This window comes from Phoxinus phoxinus (genome assembly GCF_949152265.1).
Source record: "Phoxinus phoxinus genome assembly, chromosome: 11".
In the NCBI taxonomy this organism is placed as follows: Eukaryota; Metazoa; Chordata; class Actinopteri; order Cypriniformes; family Leuciscidae; genus Phoxinus; species Phoxinus phoxinus.
Window position 1 is genome coordinate 17,653,120 of NC_136886.1, and position 24,477 is coordinate 17,677,596.

The window sequence follows — 24,477 nt, forward strand, 5'->3', positions numbered from 1 at the left end:
CTTCATTTTCCATGAGATGAATGAAATGGAAACACAGCCTATTAGTAAAATTCCACTGCCTTGTTCCATTCAGCTTCTCAAAGCATGTGAGCATCAGACTCATCCAAAGAGTTCTGCCTCCTTTCAACGCCGGATTTCAGGGCACATTCTAGTATGCATTTAAAAATGTGTTCTAAGTGCATGTGAAATGGTTTAAATTTTCGAACACTTTCATCAGATATGCTCAGGGTGAAACTCCTCGCCCATGTAAACACACAGGAATATGACCCACATTCTGGTAATTGCTTGGCTACAGCTAATCATTTTACGGTGCATTTTTCCCCATAAAATGTAGCCAGAATGCAGAGAGAAAGAGGGAGAAGAAAAACAGAGAAAGACAGGACAGGCTCCAAAGACTGCCACACACAGCAGCAATGATGAGAAACATCAGCAGTGTGTACAAGCGTGTGTATATGCTGGTGTGTTGAAGATAAATGTGTGTGTGTGTGTGTGTGTGTGTGTGTGTGTGCGTTGGTGCGACCGGATTACGAGGACAAAAACCATGGATACATACCGACTCTATGAGGACATACCGTAACTACGAGGACAGCACTAATGTCCTCATAAGTCGAGCAGTGTAGAAAGGCTTATCAGGCTGCGCCTAACCACCTCCCGCTTTTTCTCAATATGTCCTTATAAATCCGTTGTACCCGTTTTTCAGTGTGTGCCAGTGTATGCTCAGAGTGTATAATCTCCCTCTATGTGAAAGTCGACGCTACTGCAGTATCATACACATTTCACACACCCAGACCACGCCCAAGCGCGATTCATTGGTGGAACGCTGGAATCCTCGTCAGTGATTGTCTATGTGAAATTCGACGCTAATACACCCAGACCACGCTCAAGCGCGATTCATTGGTGGAACGCTGGAATCCTCGTCAGTGATTGGCTGCTGGAATCCTCGTCAGTGATTGGCTGCATTTCACATCCGTCAAAGTCAGCGCGCCTGCGCCTCTGATCTTCTATCGCAGACGTGTGGTGTGACGGTGTGATTAATCCACTGTCTATGGATTAATCTGAAGGTTAATCATCATCATGAAAGATTAATTAGCAGAATTCGAGCGAAGTTGACGAGCTATAGTGGGAGATTTTCACTTTATCACGAGGAAGGTAAGTGCGTTTATTTATATATTCTACCTTTGTGGAGTTAAGTGTCATGAGTCAGACAGTTTTGAATAACGTTAGTTACATTACTTTAAACGTGGCCATTAATCGGGCTAATATAAGTCCATAAGCAGTTAAAATGGCGTCTCCAAACAACTTGAACATGCTATTCACGTTTTTTGTTTTGTTTGGTACTTAAACGAAATTCTCTTGTTGTTCATAGACACATACAAGTATTAGTATTAGTTGATGAAAGATACATCTCCATGGATGCTATGAGAGAATTAATTTACATTTTGAAATAAATCAAATCTATGTTGTCATGTCATCATGATGACTGGTAAAGTTGAGTGGATGAATTTACAGTTTAATACAGTAAGATACAGAAATCTATTAAATAAACAGAAACGAAACTAATGTAAAAGTATACTTTCATTAATGTAAAAGTATACTTTCATTAATGTAATGTTACTGTCATTAGAATGACTTGAAAAAATATTTAGTTTATTCATTTTAGGGCTGGATATTAGCAGACATTTTATGATTCAATTTTAATTCACATTCTTTCGATTCTATTTCCAATTTGATTTTACATGTATTATTTTAATGTAAATCAGGTGTAATACATGTAACATTTTCTAAAACTTTCTCTCTATAGTTAATTTTTCTAAGTAACGAGTTTAGTTAGCTTCGTTTGATCTGAGGCGCCACATTAAAGAGTGATAAAATGGTATTAAAATGGACTGAATTTGAAATCGGAGACTGTTTCTTATCATAAGTAGCAAGCCTCAAAACCTCACTTATCAACTATTTATGTGTAAAATGTTGTATTTATTGATATAGACTACAGTCTGACAATAATGTACTGTATATAAAGCATCTATCTATCTATCTAATATATATATATATATATATATATATTTATATATATACACACATACTAATTATGTTGTCTGGAATGTTTTCAGTCAACATGTTAAGAAAGAAGAGAATAAAACCTGAGCAGGATGCAAAAGAACACATATTGTCGGGCAAAGACAAAGCCTTCATTGAGGGACGACAAATCAACACATTCAAAGGTAAATTGTGCACCACAAGGCAATTTGACTATGTTCAGACTGCAGGCAAATCAAATCATAAAGTAGGCATGCACTTGTAAGAATGAAAAGTAGGCCTATTGCTGGCAGTCTGGACATGATCTTTCAAATTCACACATTTTACCCTTGGGTAAGCCGCTAATTTTTTCATAAAGGTTAAGAGATGGAAAAAAAAAAACTTTAAACAATTTTTTTATTATTATTATTTTAAAATAAATACTTAACTATGTATACAGAGAATAATGTAAACATTATTCTCTGTATACATAGTTAAGTATTTATTTTTATTTTATTTGTTGTACCTAATTTGGTTACAACCAAATTCAACTAGTAGACTATATCACAGTGAAAACCAATGCTTGATTTTTTTTTTTTTTTCTTTATTTTTTTTTTTTTTTTCTTGCACCTCATATTACATTTATACATTACACAGTTTTACAGGATTTAACTCTTTAAAAGGATAGGTTGGTTAGCTGTGTAACATATAGGTGCACTTGGATTCATGTTTTATTTGTATTATTATATATTATTTTGCTCTTTTAGGGAGAGGTGTGTTTGCACTTGAGCACATTGAACCATCCACCTTTGTTGTTGAATACCGTGGGATTCTCTCTCAAAGTAAACATGTTAAAGATGTTCAAGGCAACTACTTGTTTGACTTCACATGGAATGGAACCAGTTATTGGTAAGCTGGCTGTTTCTTTTTTGGTTTATTTATTTATTTTTGGTTCATATTCAGAGCAAACTAGTTGCATGTCATTCTAATAAAAACAGTTATGATTATGATGATGATTATTATTATTACAATATAGGGCTGCACGATTTGGGGGAAATGTCATATTGCGATTGAGGTCAATATTGCAATTGGAATATGCAATTGCGATATAATAAACAAATGGTTTCATGAGTCTACTTGCTTGGATCTAAAGCAAAATGCACACACAGATTAGTGATAATTCTGAAATGTGTATTTCTCAACTCAAACTAGCAACAACAACTAAATGATTGATAACATCGAAGCCATTGATGTCTGGATATAAATTAATCCACCCCCATTAAAAACATTAATTATAGCCATCCAACATTACAGTGATTCCATCATTACAATTGAAAGCTATAATAAAAAATAAAAAAAACATTTATTAGACTTCATTAAATATAACAGCTTTTAATTTAAGTGAACTTCAAATAATCCTCACATAAACCCATAATAAATGTCATATTTACCTGTGCCCTCCCTTTCTTTCAGGTATACAGAAATTTAATAAAGTTATCAAACATAATAAATAGACTAATCCTTATTAAAGCTACATAAGTTCTTTAGTCAAGAGCAGTGAGTAATTTTCTCTGTCCCCTTTGTTCTTTGATTTACTTTACTGACAGGAAGCTTTGGCTGCTGGCCCTTTAAGAGCAGCCGCTGCTGACAGAGACGCGGATCTCACATGCGCCTCATTCTCTCACAACTCTATACGTCCATCATAAGACTGCTCTTATGTTATGAAGATACTCGACAAACGACATTTTGGCATAATTGTGTGTTATTGTTCGTTCAAGCGCGAAAGAGAACTGTATTTCTGGCGCATGTCTTTCTATGAGTCACAGTCGGACATTCAGCGAATCAGCGCGCTCTCTTTTGACTTGTCTCGCATTAATGGTTTTAAGCAATCGCATGAGAGCATTATCATGTAACACTAGCCAAAGGATGACAAAAAATAACAGATGCTGCGTTAATTGCGTACCAGCCCATTGTTTATTTTACACAAAATCGCAGCATTTTGCGTCATATAATCGCACAGGCTTGACATCGCGATTACGATTGCGATAAGATTAATCGTGCAGCACTATTACAATAGCAGATTTGCTATGGTTCTCATAACATGAGGAACTTATTAGTTAGTGATAATCAATAACATGGTTATTTTTCAACTGGGGTATTATTTTTTTACCTTAAGTGGATCATCTGACCTATTAAATTCTTAGGAAGTCAAGTTAACTTTAACCATGTGTATTTGAATATAGGTTAAATAGGCCAAGGTTAGCCTAACCCAAATGTTCAGTTAGAACCGTATGTTTCAGTGTGTGTCTATGTTTTAAGTTTCTTACTGCACTATTTTTATCACAGCATAGATGCAACAAAAGAGTACGGTGGACATTCACTTGGACGACTGGTGAATGATCCAAATTGCAAAGTCAAGACAGTCATTGTTGACGGAAGGCCACACCTGTGTCTGTTTAGTATAAGACATATCTTTCCAGATGAGGAGGTCACATACAACTATGGGGATTCCTCTTGGCCTTGGCGTTTAAGGGTGAGTCTCTTAAATAATTTATCACTGAAAGTCAACCATGTTCTGTATTTCATGAATGTTAGTTTTTTATATGATGCAGATTATTTTTTTTAAATTCTGCATGTCTGCTTTGTGCACGACGGAGCAATGAAAGGGACACTAGATATTTAGACTGATACTAGAATTAGTTGCGGTGACCAATTGGCAAACATCCTTGCCTCAGTGTTGTACCTGTCTTTCTCATAATTACAGGAATTGTGTGACGAGACATCAGTGGCTGTGACTGAATGCAGTGTGAATCCTTCCTCATCAGTGAAACAGAAAGTAAGTGAGCGCATGTTCCTTCATTGTTTTCTTCTCTTTGACACAGGCAATGTTAAGTGTAGGATGGTTGGGCACCATACTAGACTGGTTGACGTGGACTGTCGTCTTAAAGACCCTGTTGTGACGTCTCAAATTCGAGTAAAATGTACCTTGCTCGGTTCATTCATTTTCATAACTCGTGCGTTGGGGGATGGGCATGACACTGACCTGAAATGTAAGGACAGTTCTCCACTACGAGGACCGTCATGTCAGGGATAGGGTTTGAGGAAAAGATGTTGCTTTGGGTATGTGTCGGCTGCTTCTTTATTGTGGATAAGCTGTAGACCCAATATGCACACTTTTCAATCTGGATATGCTTTGTGACTTTCAGTCACAGAGATGTAAACTGTTAAGGCCCATTCACACTAACCATAACTGTGTTAGGGTCCAACCAGCAGACGGTAACGTTCTGTTTATTGTGATCGCATCTTTGACTGCCGCTTATATATTGAAGCATGTTATAGCAGAATTGATTCCGATTGGCTGTCAATTAAGCAATGTATCGCAATACAAAAATGCAACAATATATATTGTGGATAGTGACAATATGTATTGTGTATAGGACACCCAAAAATAAAAGTTACTGTTTGAGGGGAAACAATCAAGTTTACAGAGTTTTAGTGTCAATACTACATTAAACTACTATATATATATAATGCAGTGGGGGAATATTTGTGGGTCCTGATAATGCTAAATGTCTTTTGTTACCAGTGAAAAGTGGCCTTCATTAATTTAAATATATCTAGTTGGTGACAGAGTGCAAGCATATTTGTCTAAAACAAATCCATCCATCCATCTTCTTTTGCTTATCCGGGGCCATGTCGCGGGGGCAGCAGTCTAAGCAGAGATGCCCAGACTTCCCTCTCCCTAGCCACTTCCTCTAGCTCTTCCGGGGGGACACCGAGGCGTTCCCAGGCCAGCCGGGAGACAGTCTCTCCAGCGTGTCCTAGGTCTTCCCCGGGGTCTCCTCCCGGTGGGACGCGCCCGGAACACCTTCCCGGGAAGGCGTCCAGGAGCCATCCGGAACAGACACTCCACCCATTTGCATTAACCCTTTGAGCCCGACGGCATCGTCCACGACGCCACACGACTCCTCCGATAAATATTTATATTATTTGATTGATTTTCTTACCGTTTTTTTGCAGCAGAAAGCTAACGAGCTAGCCGTCACGGGGGTGTCTTTGGTGTCTTTCTAGCCTTTACAGAAGTTTTTCTATCCAGCCTGGAACTTATGCGTCCTTTTAGAGTGTTTCAGCAATAAATCCAAACGCTTATATCCAAGTTTTATCCACTTGATGTCCATAATTTATACATTTTCTGTCATTTTTGCCGCTAGCTCGATGCTAGCTGCCATTTTGGATATCACGTGATTCTTTGCGTGAGGTTGTTGACCAATGACAGGCTGATCCGTCGTCCACGTTGGTGTGCGTCATTACGCATGAACCAAGGCTGATATTGTGGAGAGAGAGAGAGAGAGAGAGAGACGCACGGCACAGTGGTTTCGAGGGGAGAGAGAGACGCACAGAGAGACGCAAGTTTTGAAGAATACACGGAGAATAATGGATCGTCAGAGATTGAGAAACATGGATCTAAATCAAGCGCTGGCCTTTTTTGATGCCATGGAGGATGATGGATTTTCTGGAGAAGAGAGCTATTTGACTGATGAGGAACTCGATTACCAGGATGGTCTAGACACTGCTGAAGAGTAAGTTCCATTTATTTATTTACTGTAAAAGTATATAAAAAAAACGAATATTATAAAATATAAATTTTCTAAATATGTAATAATAAGTTCTGTAAAAGTAGTATTTCGTTTTCTATGTTTGTTACAGAGTAGTAAGAGTTGTGGATTACACTTTGTCTCTCAGCCATTGTTTGTATCTCTAGGTAAACTCAGACAAACAAAGGATAGTGGGGGGTTGGTCACACCTTTTAGCTGTGGAGAGAATGTCTCAAGGATGTTGTAGTGGGGGGTTGGTCACACCTTTTGGCTGGGGAGAGAGTGCTCATATTATAGCTGTGGTGGGTTGGGGGGTACAGTAGCAATCTCAGCCATTGTTATCTTATGTGAGAAATCAAATACAAAAACACTAATTGATCTGATATGTATGATCTAATATTTTGCTTTATTTGTTTTACAGTCATGATAATGAAGACACCAGCCCACCCACCCGAGCCAGACAGGAAAGCTCCCATTCTTCCGCTGAGGAGGGTCCTCCCACTTCTGCTGCAGCATCCCAGCCTTCCACTTCTGCTGCAGCATCCCAGCCTTCCACTTCTGCTGCAGCATCCCAGCCTTCCACTTCTGCTGCAGCATCCCAGCCTTCCACTTCTGCTGCAGCATCCCAGCCTTCCACTTCTGCTGCAGCATCCCAGCCTTCCACTTCTGCTGCAGCATCCCAGCCTTCCACTTCTGCTGCAGCATCCCAGCCTTCCACTTCTGCTGCAGCATCGCAGCCTTCCACTTCTGCTGCAGCATCCCAGCCTTCCACTTCTGCTGCAGCATCCCAGCCTTCCACTTCTGCTGCAGCATCCCAGCCTTCCACTTCTGCTGCAGCATCCCAGCCTTCCACTTCTGCTGCAGCATCGCAGCCTTCCACTTCTGCTGCAGCATCCCAGCCTTCCACTTCTGCTGCAGCATCGCAGCCTTCCACTTCTGCTGCAGCATCCCAGCCTTCCACTTCTGCTGCAGCATCGCAGCCTTCCACTTCTGCTGCAGCATCCCAGCCTTCCACTTCTGCTGCAGCATCCCAGCCTTCCACTTCTGCTGCAGCATCCCAGCCTTCCACTTCTGCTGCAGCATCCCAGCCTTCCACTTCTGCTGCAGCATCGCAGCCTTCCACTTCTGCTGCAGCATCCCAGCCTTCCACTTCTGCTGCAGCATCGCAGCCTTCCACTTCTGCTGCAGCATCGCAGCCTTCCACTTCTGCTGCAGCATCGCAGCCTTCCACTTCTGCTGCAGCATCCCAGCCTTCCACTTCTGCTGCAGCATCCCAGCCTTCCACTTCTGCTGCAGCATCCCAGCCTTCCACTTCTGCTGCAGCATCCCAGCCTTCCACTTCTGCTGCAGCATCCCAGCCTTCCACTTCTGCTGCAGCATCGCAGCCTTCCACTTCTGCTGCAGCATCCCAGCCTTCCACTTCTGCTGCAGCATCGCAGCCTTCCACTTCTGCTGCAGCATCCCAGCCTTCCACTTCTGCTGCAGCATCGCAGCCTTCCACTTCTGCTGCAGCATCCCAGCCTTCCACTTCTGCTGCAGCATCCCAGCCTTCCACTTCTGCTGCAGCATCCCAGCCTTCCACTTCTGCTGCAGCATCCCAGCCTTCCACTTCTGCTGCAGCATCCCAGCCTTCCACTTCTGCTGCAGCATCGCAGCCTTCCACTTCTGCTGCAGCATCGCAGCCTTCCACTTCTGCTGCAGCATCGCAGCCTTCCACTTCTGCTGCAGCATCGCAGCCTTCCACTTCTGCTGCAGCATCCCAGCCTTCCACTTCTGCTGCAGCATCCCAGCCTTCCACTTCTGCTGCAGCATCCCAGCCTTCCACTTCTGCTGCAGCATCCCAGCCTTCCACTTCTGCTGCAGCATCCCAGCCTTCCACTTCTGCTGCAGCATCGCAGCCTTCCACTTCTGCTGCAGCATCGCAGCCTTCCACTTCTGCTGCAGCATCGCAGCCTTCCACTTCTGCTGCAGCATCGCAGCCTTCCACTTCTGCTGCAGCATCGCAGCCTTCCACTTCTGCTGCAGCATCGCAGCCTTCCACTTCTGCTGCAGCATCGCAGCCTTCCACTTCTGCTGCAGCATCCCAGCCTTCCACTTCTGCTGCAGCATCGCAGCCTTCCACTTCTGCTGCAGCATCCCAGCCTTCCACTTCTGCTGCAGCATCCCAGCCTTCCACTTCTGCTGCAGCATCCCAGCCTTCCACTTCTGCTGCAGCATCGCAGCCTTCCACTTCTGCTGCAGCATCCCAGCCTTCCACTTCTGCTGCAGCATCCCAGCCTTCCACTTCTGCTGCAGCATCCCAGCCTTCCACTTCTGCTGCAGCATCGCAGCCTCCCACTTCTGCTGCAGCATCCCAGCCTCCCACTTCTGCTGCAGCATCCCAGCCTCCCACTTCTGCTGCAGCATCCCAGCCTTCCACTTCTGCTGCAGCATCCCAGCCTCCCACTTCTGCTGCAGCATCGCAGCCTTCCACTTCTGCTGCAGCATCCCAGCCTCCCACTTCTGCTGCAGCATCCCAGCCTCCCACTTCTGCTGCAGCATCCCAGCCTCCCACTTCTGCTGCAGCATCCCAGCCTCCCACTTCTGCTGCAGCATCGCAGCCTCCCACTTCTGCTGCAGCATCCCAGCCTCCCACTTCTGCTGCAGCATCCCAGCCTCCCACTTCTGCTGCAGCATCCCAGCAGCTGCCAGGAATAGGCTAGAGGATGGATACCCGACCCAAGCCCGACGGGACCCGCCGGTACCCGACGGGCTGGGCCGGGTTCGGACAGATATTTAGAAATGATGTTCGGGTTCGGGTCGGGCTCGGTCACATCAGCGCGAAGGCATTGAACATTTTAAATTTAAAACAGGTTATAATGTAGGTAGCCAATGTGCCTGATGCTTTCACTTGATGCAAATGTTCGTTTTTGTGATTAAAAAATATGTAAAATATTACCATAACATCTGTCTTCCTGTGTGCGGAAATTTGTTTATGTAGCCGTGGCGCTGAAACGCTCATCTATTGACATTTCTGAATCTCTTCCTTTCAGTTGCTTAATAAAAGCGGGCTTTCCACACAAACAAACGTACATGTGTCATTAGTATGAGAATAAAAAAAAACGGGATTTTAACTTTCGGTCTCGGGTCGGGCTCGAACATAAATATCTGTATGCCTGTCGGGCTCGGGTCGGGTTCGGTTTACTGCTCTGTCGGACGCGGGCCGGGCTCGGACAGAAAAATTCGGCCCGATCCGCACTCTAGAATAGGCCATGAACGGCTGCAGTCACGGTCTAGAGGGAGAGCGCGGTCAAGGTCAAGATCCAGATCCAGATCCAGATCCGGCAGCTTGAGGGGTCGACAGAGTCCTGAATCCACAAGGTCGAGATCTAGATCACCTCAGCCAGCAGCCCCAACTCCATCATGGAACAGTAAGAGTCAGCCAGACATCCCTCCAGTGCCCAAAAGGTTCGTCCCAACAATAAAGCCAGGACATCATCCATATACACACCATTGGACCTTTTCAAACTTTTTGTCAGTGACAGTGCAGCAACCACTTTGTGTAATAACACATACACAGACGCTGCAAAAAAAACATTGCCACTGGCAAAAAATATTCCTGGAAAAAATTAACTGTTGAAGAATTTTTCCAATATTTAGGACTGACTTTCTTTTTTGCACTGGTGAGACTGACAAATATCCGGGACTACTGGAGGACAAACACCATTTTCAGCCAACAGTTTCCCCACTCAGTGATGGCACGTGACAGGTAGCAGGTAATTTCCTGGAACATCCACATGAGCAACCCTGATGAAGATGTCCACAACGACCGGAAGAGAGGGACACCAGCTTATGACCGGCTGTTTCGTCTGAAGCCCCTTTTAGATGACATCAAACATGCATGCAGAGCATTTTATCGCCCACGGCAGAACCTTTCAGTGGACGAGAGGATGGTGCCAACAAAGGCTCACACTGGCATGACGCAATATATGAAGGCGAAGCCAACTAAGTGGGGCTTCAAACTTTTTGTGCTGGCAGACAGCAGCATTGGGTACACTTTAGACTTTGCTGTATACACGGGGAAGTCTGTGTTTGCTTCTGGTGTAGGACTGGCATACGACTCGGTTATGTCCCTCATGAGCAAATCATTCCTAGGGAGTGGCTACAATGTGTATGTAGACAACTTCTACACAAGTCCAAAGCTATTCATGGATCTCTACAGCATGAACTTTGGAGCATGTGGCACCTACAGGGACAACAGAGACGAGGATGCCCCCGCACAACCACAAATGCCATGAACAAAAAGGATCCTAGGGGCACCATCAGGTGGATCCGTGACGGCCCTCTGGTTTTCGTTTAGTGGATGGACACTCGGGAAGTCTCTGTCTGCTCCACAATTCACCCGGCCTTCTCTGGCAACACAGTTCAGAGGAGGGTAAGAACTCAGGATGGAGGCTGGAACACCAAATCCATTCCATGCCCAACCCCGGTCACTGAATACAGCAAGAATATGGGAGGTGTTGATCTTTCTGATCAACTCATCCAATACTACTCCGTTCACCAAAAAACATTTCAGTGTAAAGTGGTCCTTTTCGTGTTACACAGGACCAGAGACTAGTTTTCCCTGTGTGCTTATCTGCTGATATTTCACATGGTCCGAAACTGTTTAGATTGTAGGGCTGGAATACATTTTAATTGTTGCTTTTTACCCCTCAGGAAAAAGCCAAATGAATCAGGATGAAACTGAGAACACCAGAGGTATTTAAACATTTGGGTATATTAAAGTTATTCCATGTATATACATATAGGTGTATAGGTATACATATGTATGTTTGTTTGTTTGTTTGTTTTACAGAGACCAAATTGAGGAGAATAGTGAAAAGGCCATGGAGCCCAAATGAAGTGAATGCTGTCATGAAACATTTCAGAGTCCATATTTCAAAGGGACACCTTGCAACAAAGGCAGAGTGTGAGCAGTGCAAGACTGCAGAGGACCCTGTTCTGAGAGAAAGAACGGCCCAAAATATAAGGGATTTCGTGAGGAACCGAGGTTTGATGTTGAAAAAGAAATCATCTTAGAGTTCTTCGAGAGATCAGTGTTGCCTTCCATTAAAGGTTGTATCAGCGATTTCAGGCCCAAAAATAGGCCCAAATATAAATGATCACATTCATCTAATTTTTCCTAACGATCCGCTAGCTGCCCGCCCCATAAGTATGCCGTCCAAAAACCGCGTCTCTGTAGGCAGCCTAGGCTCTCAGATCTGCACACAAAAGGTGGGGGTGTTGTGGTTTGAGATTTTGCGGTGATTGGTTGGAACTGTCGGTGATTGGTTGGAACACTGTTTATTTTGGTTTTGGTGGTTGGTGAAACCCATTGTTTTTGTGTGCAGATCTCAGAGCCTAGGCTGCCTACAGAGACGCGGTTTTTGGACGGCATGCTTATGGGGCGGGCAGCTAGCGGATTGTTAGGAAAGATTAGATGAATGTGATCATTTATGTTTGGGCCTGAAATCGCTGATACAACCTTTAATGTCTGTGGGTTTTGTTCTCTAAAGTGTTTTTGGGCCAGAAGAGTGTTCAAGACATCCTTTTATTTACTTTTATTAAAACACTGTTTTGAAAGAAATTTACAAATACATGCATTTACTGGAAGGCAATTTAATTTGGTTTTATTTCCAGTGTGTTGCTGTGGTCATTTTGAGGCACACTCCCTCATGCACTTTAGTCCCATAATGGTTAGAGATGTACCGATTACAATTTTGTATTGTAATCCAATTCCGATTTTTTCCGAGGTTGACCCGCCGATACCGATTTTAGCCGATTCCGATTTCATTTTTTCTAACCACTGAACAGCACACACATTTATTTTCTATATGTTTTTTTTTATATATAAAACACCATATACTTCTACCCAAACTGAATAATAAAAACAAGTTTAAATGGGTGAATTTTCTATAAATATTTTTGAGTCATTTCATTTTCTTTTCTGACATAGCCTATTCCAGTTCTTGTTAAAACACACTAGACATGCAAATTCAGTGCATTTTTGGCACTTTTTGTGTGAAATCATATTTATTTTGCACATCAAAAAAAGTGTGCTTTCACTTTAATTGAGTGTGAGCAACGCAGCAAAAATAGACTCTGCGCTTCACTGCTGCTCACGCGACGCTCCTGCTTGTCCTGCTCCCGGTGTGATGCACTCATTGATTAACATGCACGCCGAAAAAAATACGCGCCTCTCACGCTTGCGGTGTGAAACTGACGTAATTCATGAGGTTTTCTACATGTGCGTTACGTGTGCACGTGTGATGCTGATGTTGCGCGATGTTAATCATGCGGCGCCAGAGTGCGTTTGACCGGTATATGTCAGACTGACTGGCCGATCGCCGGTCATGGCCGTTCACGTGAAAATCGTCCAATTCCGGTCCCAAGCCGATCAATCGGTGCATCTCTAATAATGGCCTTATTAGACCTCAGTTGTTGAGCCTTTTTTTTACCATTTGCAAAATAAAAATTGCCCTTTCAATTTAATTTTGTTAGTTTTTATTGGCTGTCTAGTTGCATTTCTTCATCTAATTGTCCTTTAACTAGTCTTCTATGAAGTGTAAAACTTGCTGATCTTTAATCCTTTTCTCCAACCAGGTTCATTTTGCACCACATGTGTATATGTTGGTTGATATAGCAACAGCACATTGTAGCACTATTTCCTTAGGTGTGCGTATTACTTTTACAGGTTTAGTGGCAGCAAAAAGATGCACAATCATTTGTGAATTCACTCTTTAACGTAGAATAGTTGATTTGGTTTAGTATGGTTAACTCTAATACAGGTACTCCTGCTATGTGTGGAGTTAATTGTGATGTCCATTTAAACCCAGTTTGTCCTCATAATCAAGGGTTAGTCAGGTGTTTGTGTGTGTTTGAGAGTGTGTGAGTGAGGTCCAGTTAAACCCAAAATGTCCTCATAATCAAGGGTTAGTCGGGTGTTTGAGAGTGTGTGTGTGTGAGAGAGGTCCAGTTAAATCCAAAATGTCCTCATAATCAAGGGTTAGTCAGGTGTTTGAGAGTGTGTGAGTGAGGTCCAGTTAAACCCAAAATGTCCTCATAATCAAGGGTTAGTCGGGTGTTTGAGAGTGTGTGTGTGTGTGAGAGAGAGGTCCAGTTAAATCCAAAATGTCCTCATAATCAAGGGTTAGTTAGGTGTTCGTGTGTGAGAGGTCCAGTTAAACCCAAAATGTCCTCATAATCAAGGGTTAGTCAGGTGTTTGTGTGTTTGAGTGTGTGTGTGAGAGGTCCAGTTAAACCCAAAATGTCCTCATAATCAAGGGTTAGTCAGGTGTTTGAGAGTGTGTGTGTGAGCGGTCCAGTTAAACCCAAAATGTCCTCATAATCAAGGGTTAGTCAGGTGTTTGTGTGTGTTTGAGAGTGTGTGTGTGAGAGGTCCAGTTAAACCCAAAATGTCCTCATAATCAAGGGTTAGTCAGGTGTTTGAGTGTGTGTGTGAGTGAAGTCCAGTTAAACCCAAAATGTCCTCATAATCAAGGGTTAGTCAGGTGTTTGAGAGTGTGTGTGTGAGAGGTCCAGTTAAACCCAAAATGTCCTCATAATCAAGGGTTAGTTAGGGTTGTGTGTGTATGCATGATTCATATGGTTACAGATGTACAGTTAAACCCAAATGGTCAGCAATGTTCATTTAGATACTAATACCAAGTCTTGAACAATCTTCTCTTTTCACATTAACAAAACCCAAACCCAATCAACTGGAAATATTTAGCTTTATTCAAAACTATCTTTAGACAAAACTTCTTAAAATCTAATGAATAAATTAAGACTGACATTCAAGGTTCAAATATGAAAAATACTTGTGGGTGAATGCATTTGTCAGTGATGGTTAAATAGTGTAAACTCCTTTTGGTTTTTTATTTTCTTAATTTTTAAAGCTAAAATATTTCCGTATTTCACTTTCCCTCTTCTCTCTTTGCTCTTCACTCACTTCACACCTGTTAAATCTCACATTACAAACTCAGGTTAGTTTTCTGAAATCTCTCTTAAAGTTTAAGCCAGTGTGAACAATTTGATGATAATTTCTTGTTTTGTTTTTCTATATGCTGGTATTGAAACAAACTTAAGTGATGTGGCACTCTCATGGGTAAAGTTAGTCCAGGTTATACCAGGTTAGTCCTCATAATTAATGGTCAGATGTGTGTGTGTATGTGAGTGATGTCCAGATAAACCAGGGTAGTCCTCATAAATCATAATTGAATCAGGAAACGCCCACTCCTGCCCTGTCCTTACAGTGCTTTAGTTTGTCAGGTCTTCATATTACCAGACTGTTTCATTAGAATTAAATTCTGAGCAGTCAGATTTTTACCCCATGCCATAAGGAGCAGTTTAATATTTTTTATTAATCTCTATGACAAAGGGAAAGGTGGGTCCCCATAAACCAGGATGGATCTTTTTAGGGGGAAAAGTCCTTATAAAGCACCCGTACCAGTATGTGTGTGTGTGTGTGTGTGTGTGTGTGTGTGTGTGTGTGTGTGTGTGTGTGTGTCTGCCTGTAAGTTCACTGGGCCACACAAGATGTTTTCTTCTCATAAATCTTAATGTAAAAGAAATAAGCCTGTGGCAAACCCACATTGGTTTAATTCATTGATAGGGGGTTGGGTTAATAGGACAGTGAAAGACAGTTGGGTTAGCGATGAACCCTGTTGAAGAATTGGGGGCGATGTTTCCATGGAGAATTTCATTACAGTACAAGAACAAATAAACTCCTGAGCACCTGCTTATTTGTGACTCCACTTCATATCATAGAGAGATTCTTGTGTTTCACTCCCTTGCTAGCTTTTATCGTTCCCTCTCGCCACTGATGGTTTGTCATTGTCTGACCAGGGCAGGCTGGAGGGGGATTAGTGAAAATAATCAAACAGGAATGGAGAATCCATCTTGGTGAGTAGAAAGCCTCTCCCAGAGATGAATTTCTCACCACAGCCACCGAGGCACATCTCACATTAGGTGTCTAAATGTGTGGCCTGAGGTTTGTGCAGAAGTCCATTCTCAAGGTTGACCTTGAGCCTTTAAGTTAGAAGTGTACAAACACATGGATACAAGCACAAACATGTGTGCCTGCCTACCAATCAAACTGGTGGCACCTGGAACATGCTCGATACACATTAACTAATGCCAAGTTCAACAAGAGTGTGTGCTAAATGGCTCTCCCCAAGACTGCCACTGGTAGGTACGAGTTGGACTCCAACAGGCCTTATGTTTCCTCACGGCCCAACATAAACTAACTCACCTCCTAACTCACATGACGTTGGTTATTTGGCACTGGCACAAACAGAATTTTACTGCTCTCCTGGGCCATAGCTTTCTTGTGTTCTAGATGATAAATGTGATTCTGTAACTGAACAACTGGAATGTGAATGTAAAGTCTCGGGTTGTGTGACCTCTTGCTGAGTCTCCTGCCTCTGCATAGACAGCTCTCTGATCTGGTCATTTAAGCTGCGCTCCGAAACTTCACGGGAACTCAGAGACTCCTCGAAACGAGACCGCAGGTCCTGAAGCTCTGCCTGCAACCCTAAAACTGTGTCCTACAGAGAGAGGAGGAGAGAGAAAAATGAATATATAATGTGATAAATCTAGATTAGGGCTGTCAGTGGATTAAAATATTTACTCTGGGTCATTTTTCTGTAGGTAACAAGTTAATTCACTTCTCTTCAAAGCTAAGAAAACTTTGTAAACCTCACTCCCCTGGCCAGGCGCACTAGCTTGCTTCTGTTACACCCACCCCCTAAACCTTACTCCCATCCGGGTCATGGTGCATTGGCCTGACCTGCTGCCGTATAGGTATATGTTTATTTGTAATTAATTGTGAAATTATGTTTCTACACCAAAACATTTTTCAGTGTAGTGTGTGACACTTCCACTGAGGGTTTTTGAGTTCTTCAGCTCCAAACAGATTTTAGAATGCAAACAGTTTAATGTTAAATTATGAAAATGTATTAAAAAACAAACGCTATTAAACATTTAATCTCATTCATTTATGTGTTAACTTTACAGCAAAACAAAACATGATCTACAGACATATTTGGATTTATTATACCTTGTCCTGCTCCTGTTTGCTCAGGAAGTCTCTACGCATACGGTCCTTTTCAAGGGCAGCTGTCTCTATGTCGCGCTCGAGGATGATTATGCGCTCAGTAAGAGTAGCCTTCTCTGCCTCCTTCTCAGACAGAACCTACCGATCAAGCACAGGCAACTCAGTTAATGCAGCGGAACAAAATTACAGTGATGCCATCTACCCCGTGCTCTGGCTGCAGATAGGTTTAAGGCTATTTTGATCAGATTGAAAGGAAGTTGTCAAAAGGTTTCGACTGAGACAGATACACACACACCTGCTGTTTATGGCTCTCGGCCTGCAGCAGGGACTCTGTACAGTGTTGCTGCAGTTTGGCCAGTTCTTCCTGCAGCTGTTGCAGCACTCCACGACTCTGCATGCGCAGCTCCTCGCACTTAGCCCGCAGCTGCGACTCTGCCTGCTCCCTCTGTGCACACAAGTCCGCACGCATGCGCTCCTGAGATGCACAAGACAGGTGCATGTGTTATAAACATCCAAATACTCTCTTGATGCACAGGAGAGTTTTACAGTTTAGGGTTATTGGATTTCAATCGCTTCCTCTTGCCAGAATTTCTCTAAATGCACTGATACACTTTCTTACTTAGTATTTTTGTCTTGTTTCCAGTCCAAATATCTTAACATTCTTAAAGGAACATTATTTTTTTGGGAAAAGGGCTCATTTTCCAACTCCCCTAGAGTTAAACAGTTGAGTTTTACCGTTTTCAAATCCATTCAGCCAATCTCCCGGTCTGGCAGTAGCACTTTTAGCATAGCTTAGCAATAGCATAGATCATTGAATCTGATTAGACCGTTAGCATCTCTCTCAAAAAAAATGACCAAAGAGTTTCTATATTTTTCCTTTTTAAAACTTGACTCTTCTGTAGTTACATCGTGTACTAAGACCGTTGTAATAATCGTTGTCCTGTATACACACCAGTTCTCACTTTACATGTCTGAAATAAACACACTATGCATACTGAGCAGGAACAGCAGTTCACTAAATAACCCTGTCCCAAATGCCATCCTAAGCCCTTGCAGTCCTCCTCTGACTGAGTCCTTACTTTTTAACATAAGTGCGGGTGCAGCCATTTTTAACTTGAATGTGCGAGGCTTCCGTTGTCAGCTGCTTCCAGTTATTTTAGCTTTACAAAAACAGTCCGTTAAGCTGCTTGATGTTACAAACCCGTTATTTGTTATCATGGTAACATTTTTCAGTAAGGTCCTATTAGTTAACATTAGTAAGTGCATTTACTAACATTAACAATGAGCATGAGCAATAAATTTGTTACAGTATTTATGAATCTTTGTTAATGTTAGTCAATGAAAATACAACTTTTCATTGTTAGCTCGTTAGCTAATTGGTCCATTTAATAATGTTAACTTTTGATTTTAATAACGTATTAGTAAATGTTGAAATTAACATTTAAATAATATTAATAAATTAATAAAATTTATTTTTCATTGTTAGTTCATGTTACGGTAATTAATGTAGTTTACTAATGTCAACAAACCAAGAACCAAGAACAAATGTTACCGTTATCATATTATTTTAATTTGTTATTGTAAACACACCTGTTTTGTAGCGCAAATTGTTTTACCGTTTACAATACTTTATTATTCTTTTAGGTATTAACATACAGTATAGTGGCTAATGAATTGGAAGTCCCACACATTCACAGAAAATAAAGCTTATGCCTTGAAAAAAATAAGGTAGATAATGCCATATTGGATAATATTCCGCTGTGACAGTTGCATAAACATTTTTTTTCTTTTTGCTTAATGCATAAAAACTCTAGATTCATATGCATCAATCTACAAATATGACTTAAAGCATGAATCATTTGTTCAAAAAAACTGAACTAAATCAACTCAATTATAAATTGTACTGATACGTTGTCAAACCAAAGATTCACACCCCACACAAATACACATCAATTGTGCCATTTGGGACAGTACCAAAATGTCAAAATTTCAGGGATACCTTGCGATTTCGCTCAGTATGCAGTTGTTCCTGATGGCTTTGCTGTGTTGTTATGAGGGTTTGTTGTGCGTTTCTCTCGGCCAGAGCGAGCTTTAACTCTAAAGCCTGTTTCTCCTGCAAAGCCCGGGACATTTGCTGCTCTAGTTCACCGTGAATACTAGACAGCTCACCTGTGCAAAGAGAAGAACAAGTATACTCAGAGGAGAAACATGCGTTGTAATGAAAACATACATTAGGGACACACTGAGTTCACATGCTGGATACATGAAATTATAATGCTCTTTGGAATCATCATTACACAATATATGGTGACAGCACCAACACATAAATAGTACAGTGTGGATGCTATCTGTGAGGGGACTTTGTTAAGCTCTAGAGAGAACCTCGGCTGACCCCTCAGCTGTTCTCCAGTTCTGGGCTAAATATATAGGCCCCTTGTGGACTATAGCTGGGGCCCAATGGCCAGTAGGCTCAGCCAAGTCAATGAGAGAGGGATAGAGGCTCCCTGGAGAGACACTCACGCGTCAAAGTCTCGTTAGCCTGCTGTAGACTAGCGTTCCCTTCCTCTAGCCTAGCCCGGTCGGCCTCTAGCGATGAGGCCAGTTCCTGCCTGTCCAACAGGCCTGACTCTAGAGACTCTCTGTCAACCCTTAGTAATGGAAAAAGCAAAAGAGATGGTGAAAAAACATACAAAATAATAATAATGGGTTGTGTTTATTGTAGTTAATTAACATCTTTAAAAGGTTGTTTCTTTAGCTAACATCCTTCAAGACCGATGAGATGTTCTGCAGATGATTTACACAGAAACACACAGGCTTAAACTCAAGGTGATACTCTCACAGAAGAGACTCAGTGAAACTAGGAAGAGCTACATGATTGAAAAGGCCCAATTGATAATTACTCATAAAAAAACACAGGTGTTTTACTTTCCCTGCCAACCTCAAACTCCAACATAAATTCAAACACTTAGCCCATATAAACACATTAATGCACCAATTCCTACTTGCACTAAAACACTAACACACATTGACTCACCGCAGAGTGGCCAGGTCTTGGGCCAGGGCCTTGGATTTACGCTGCTCTGAGGTGAGTTGCACTGTGAGATTGGCTTTGTCTCTTGCCAGGTCATCTCTCTCTTTGCAAGTCTTCTGCAGCGAGGCAGTGCTCAGCTCCATTTCTCTACGACATGCGCTTAATTGTTCCTGCATGGCTTGCTTCTGCTTACTGACCTACACAAAACACACACATGTACATGGAATATGAATGGTCACATATACCTTTTTTGTTTGTGACAAGAAAGAACATTTCCATTCAGAAGAAATGGACAGGAAATCCACTGTTGGCTGAGAGTAAATCAACGACATGATTATGAATCACTCAGACAATAACTAATAATTTGGTGGATTGTCAATCACGTCAGATCCTGGATTATGCCAGTAACTGACCATATTTCCCTGATATGTTAAAACTTTCCCCACTGAGCCTGCACTAAACCAACTTATATTTTATTTCACTTTACTGCCGAGCAGGTCAACTGAAAAAGCAGCAAGTTAAAAAGGGAAATGTTACAAATAATGTACTGTACTAATAATATTTTCAAGACTGTAAACAATGGAGATCGCATTAAGATCCAGTGATTTATGACAACTTAAAAACACTACAGTTTTAACATAGTGACACCTCTGTAAAACATGACTGTAGGTGTAGACAAAAGATAATTCCACACTGTCTGTCACAAAGCTGCTAGCAGACAGATCAAGCTTATGATTTACGGCTTTTCTCACTCATTCTCTCTCACTGTGATGTTGCCCGTCTGTAATATTTATCTCTCTAGGCTTCCTGTCCTTCATTTGTACTCAAGATCCCCTTCGCCTCCCCCATTCAATTCCTTTGCCACTCATAAATCACACACTTGGGCCAAGATTCATATTTGTAACTCTTAGAGGAAGGTGTTGAGTACCATGGCAGATGGGTCTAATATCTTCCCTTGGCTTTTTAATGTGACAACAAGACCCATCAGAGCGCAGCTGAGAGCTGTGAATCATGCTGGGTAATGGGGCACACGCCCACTCGTTTTGTGAGGATGAGAGCGGCTGACCTGGGCTTGTTGCTCCAGGGCTGAGTTTTTCTCCCTCTGCAGGATGTTGTACTCCGCATCTAGGGTCACTCGGGCCTCTTGGAGGTGAATGTGTGAGACCTCCAGACCACGCTTCTCTGCTGTCAGGTCTAAAAGCTCCTGCTGAAGTCGAGCTAGCTCCTCTCTGACTGCCGCTCGCTCTTGCTCTGCCTCCCGCCTGCGTTCGCCAAGCTCTGACTTTTCGGCCTCGACCTGCAAGCAGATAGATCGATCTTAATGATAAATATGATGACAAATATGAAAAGACCAGCCTTGCTGGTCGCCATCATATGTTGTGATGTGGATTCTGTTATGTTAGTGTCCATACCAAGCTCTTCCTTTGTCAACCAGCTTCACAGGAAAAGTTGCTTCAAAATGTACGCCATCAACAAATTAAGCTTTCATTTCAATGTAAAATATTAATTGGAAAAAAATTAGGGCTATCAAAATTGAGACAAAATTGTGTTCTTTCATTATTTTTTTGCTGAAAAGGCTGCATCCAAAATCACATACTTCCCTACTATATAGTAGGTGAAAAACAGTATGTGACAAAAGTAGTATGTCAACATTTACAGTACTCATAAAGGTAAAAAGTACCTACTTTCGGCGAGATTTTGAAGTGTGCATACAAATTTACTATACCATAAGGCCACAGGAGAGGATTTATGAATGACAGTGAGGCGTAGCAACTGAGGCTGGTAGGTCTCATGATAATGACGACATGGCAAATGTACTACTTCCAGATTACATTCATACTACATAGAACATAATTTTTTAGCGGCTGTGAAGTAATTACTTATTCGAAATAAGTACCCACTCTAGAGAGTATGCAATTTCGGACACAGTCAGTGTTGAACTTTTTTCTCCTGTTCTTCTATGGTCCAGTAGGGCGGCACAGCTGAAAGGTTTGTATGAGCTGCGCCCTCTACTGTACAGGCATTAATTTGCATTTCCTTCAGCCTGAATCTTATTAATTTCACCTTTGGTATGAAAGGGCATTTACATTATGTCAAAAATATAACTTTTGTGTTTTGTTTTTGTTATTTAAAAAACAAACAAACAAACAAGCAAGCCCAGCATCGGGCCAAACCGTTCTCTATGCTTAACAGTTCCATCCCATGCTGAACCGGCCCAGCCGTGGGGATGACAAATGACCAATACTGAGTTTGCAATGAAAATTGGGGGCTGAGAACAGTTTTTTATTTGCGCTGTGCTAAACCAGCTCAGGTGGAAATATAACTGGAACCGTTCATTACTGTTCTTAGAACCGTTCGATCCGACAGTGGAAAAGTGGCTAGACTTTCCCTATGTAGATTTTGGCCGTGTGCAATTTAATTCAGTTGGAAAATACAGAATCTGTTTATTATTTTTAAAATACTTTTATGTTGCATTAAAAAGTATTCATTTAGCAGATGCTTTTAACAAACCAACTTACACATGAGAATGATAAAAGCATTTATTTAAAATTGCGTGACATGCTGGAAGGAAAATGTGTCCTGTGTTTTATATGCACACAGTGGATATTCCACTATGACTGCCATCCCCACAAATGGCTGAACTAAGTAATTACCTATCTTATTTTATTTCCTTGAAAAGGAACTGAATGAGTTAACTATAAAAAAATGAGATTATTCAAGATAGAATACTTAATTTAAAGTTGGCCGTAAAAAAACAAACAAACTTAATGAGTAACATTATGCATACTATCCAGTTCCATGACGCTGACCTGTAGGAGAAGACGGTTCAATTCGACTTTATCTTTAGCCAATCCCTCACTCAGTGCTCCCATCTTGGCCAGGGAGTCCTGTAGCGCTGCATCTTCACTTCGTAGTTTAGTGAGCGCCAGTTCCTGCTCAGAATTCTGGGCCTCGGCCTATAGGGAGGCAGTACAAACATCAGTGGGAAGTTTGGCTACATACAATCATTAGCTACCAAGTTCACGTAACCGGCATTTATTTTGTAATCAGCGGTCAGGGTAAAATATGTTTTCAGAGCTGTTTAATAGTACTGGAGTTCAACCATTACATTTTGTCCCCAGAATGACCTGTGGCAAAACTGAGGAAGTGTGGAAAAACTGTAAGCTAACAGAGCAAGTGATGAAAAACCTTACAAAGGCAGTTTTACATGGTAAATATAAACCACTACAAATAAGCAGAGCTACATAACTCACCCAAGGTCAAAGTAAACTGAGTTTCCAGTAATTCAACAACTGAGTTGGACATTTGACAAGGGAAAAACTCTGTATTTACTTAATGGATAAATAATGCAAAACTGGGTAAACAGTTTTATGACTGGATGTAATTCACTGTAGGAACATGGAGGTGAGAACAGTTTTATACAGACTTAGATCAGGTGTTGTTAAGATGAATGAATGAGTGAATATGTGAATGAATTAATGATGTAAATACAGTATGTGAATAAATAAGTGACTGAGTGAGGAAGGGAGTTAATTAATGAGTGGGTGAAGAGAATGTGTTATGGGGTGACAGTGAAAAAAATGTGTGAATGAGTGTTTTGAGAGAATATGTTAGTGAGTGACAGTGTTGGAAAAATGAAAATGTGTGAGTGTATGAAAAAGTGATGGAGTGAGTGAATGAATAAGTGAGCAGGTGAGTGAGTGTGATGGAACGAATGAGTGGGAGTAAATGAAAGGTGGGCAGGTTAGTGAATGTGCATTTTGTGTGAATGTGTAGAGCAGTACCCTAGAGAGAGCCTGTGCGAGACTGCTCTTTTCGTCCTCTAGAACCTCTTTCTGTAAAGTCAGCTGACTCAGAGCTTCCTGTAGTGTGACCAGCTCTTTACGCACATCTGAGTGTCTCAACTCCAACTGCTCCAGAGTGTGTCGTCTGTACAAAACAATGCACACAAATTGTCAAGACATAAATACACACTTTTAAGACAGCACAAAAACGAATGGTAACCATAGCACACTATTGCAGAACAACCAAATCAGCCTCATGACAAACTGTACATACAAACAAAACATAATATTATGTAAACGCATAGGTATATGGACATACTCATGAACACAAACATACACAAGCAGATATCCTTCTATAAATACACTCCACAAAGACATTTCCCATTCTGAGCTGTAAAAAAAAAAAAGACTTCTCATCCATATACAGTACATAATAACAGGTTGTTACCTTTGACCTAACCAGTAAAATAGATGCATTATGCATCTTCATGTTTAATGGATTTTGTAAAAAATACTATTCTGTCTTGATTTAAGGCTACTTTAAGGACAACATGTGCTAGTGATACTGACTGTAAACAATAGGACAGGGAAATAAACAAGGGCCAAGAAGGAAGTCAAGGGGTTTAAGGTTTCGCAATGCCGTACCCCCTCTCAGATTCGGAGCGTTCTCGGGCCAGCTGCCTCTCCAGGTCCTCCCTCTGCTGCCTGAGGAGGTCTCTCTGCCTCTGAACATCCAGAGAGGAGCTTCGCAAACCTTCCTGTTCTGATTGTGCGCATTCCAGCTGCTGCTTCAGGGCTAAGACCTGCCTCTCAAACTCTCCTTTTTCACTAGGAAGGGAGAAAGAAAGGGACAGTTGTGGTGGGGTATAGCTGTTCAAGGATGTAGGCTTGATTCTGACATTGGAGGGGACATAAAAGCAGTTTTCAGAAACTGAAAACGATTATAAAACGTCATAATGACGCTGTACATCACAT

General features: G+C 41.8%; 2 protein-coding genes across 3 annotated transcripts in view; one reads left to right on the forward strand and one right to left on the reverse strand.

The window, feature by feature from the left end:
• crocc2 (ciliary rootlet coiled-coil, rootletin family member 2) overlaps positions 1 to 24,477 on the reverse strand; it is a 60,720-nt gene that overhangs the window by 8,892 nt on the left and 27,351 nt on the right. The window contains exons 15-24 of the mRNA XM_079627887.1: positions 24,148 to 24,330; positions 23,503 to 23,647; positions 22,528 to 22,674; positions 20,784 to 21,014; positions 19,721 to 19,914; positions 19,207 to 19,334; positions 18,686 to 18,855; positions 16,982 to 17,161; positions 16,690 to 16,824; positions 16,034 to 16,177 (exon numbers count right to left, since the gene is read on the reverse strand). Coding sequence (XP_079484013.1) covers positions 16,034 to 16,177; positions 16,690 to 16,824; positions 16,982 to 17,161; positions 18,686 to 18,855; positions 19,207 to 19,334; positions 19,721 to 19,914; positions 20,784 to 21,014; positions 22,528 to 22,674; positions 23,503 to 23,647; positions 24,148 to 24,330 — 1,657 coding nt within the window. The remainder of the gene's footprint in view (positions 1 to 16,033; positions 16,178 to 16,689; positions 16,825 to 16,981; positions 17,162 to 18,685; positions 18,856 to 19,206; positions 19,335 to 19,720; positions 19,915 to 20,783; positions 21,015 to 22,527; positions 22,675 to 23,502; positions 23,648 to 24,147; positions 24,331 to 24,477) is intronic.
• Positions 609 to 11,764, forward strand: LOC307006687 (histone-lysine N-methyltransferase set-1-like). Of its 2 annotated transcripts, XM_079627895.1 has the most exons (7): positions 609 to 1,149; positions 2,112 to 2,222; positions 2,784 to 2,925; positions 4,363 to 4,549; positions 4,781 to 4,852; positions 11,307 to 11,348; positions 11,446 to 11,764. In XM_079627895.1, exons 2-6 carry the CDS (start codon positions 2,117 to 2,119, stop codon positions 11,319 to 11,321), a joined length of 522 nt encoding a protein of 173 aa, XP_079484021.1. In that variant the 5' UTR covers positions 609 to 1,149; positions 2,112 to 2,116; the 3' UTR covers positions 11,322 to 11,348; positions 11,446 to 11,764. The 2 variants fall into 2 exon arrangements, with proteins under 2 accessions (XP_079484021.1, XP_079484020.1); XM_079627894.1 differs by lacking the exons at positions 11,307 to 11,348; positions 11,446 to 11,764 and having other exon boundaries at positions 4,781 to 5,598.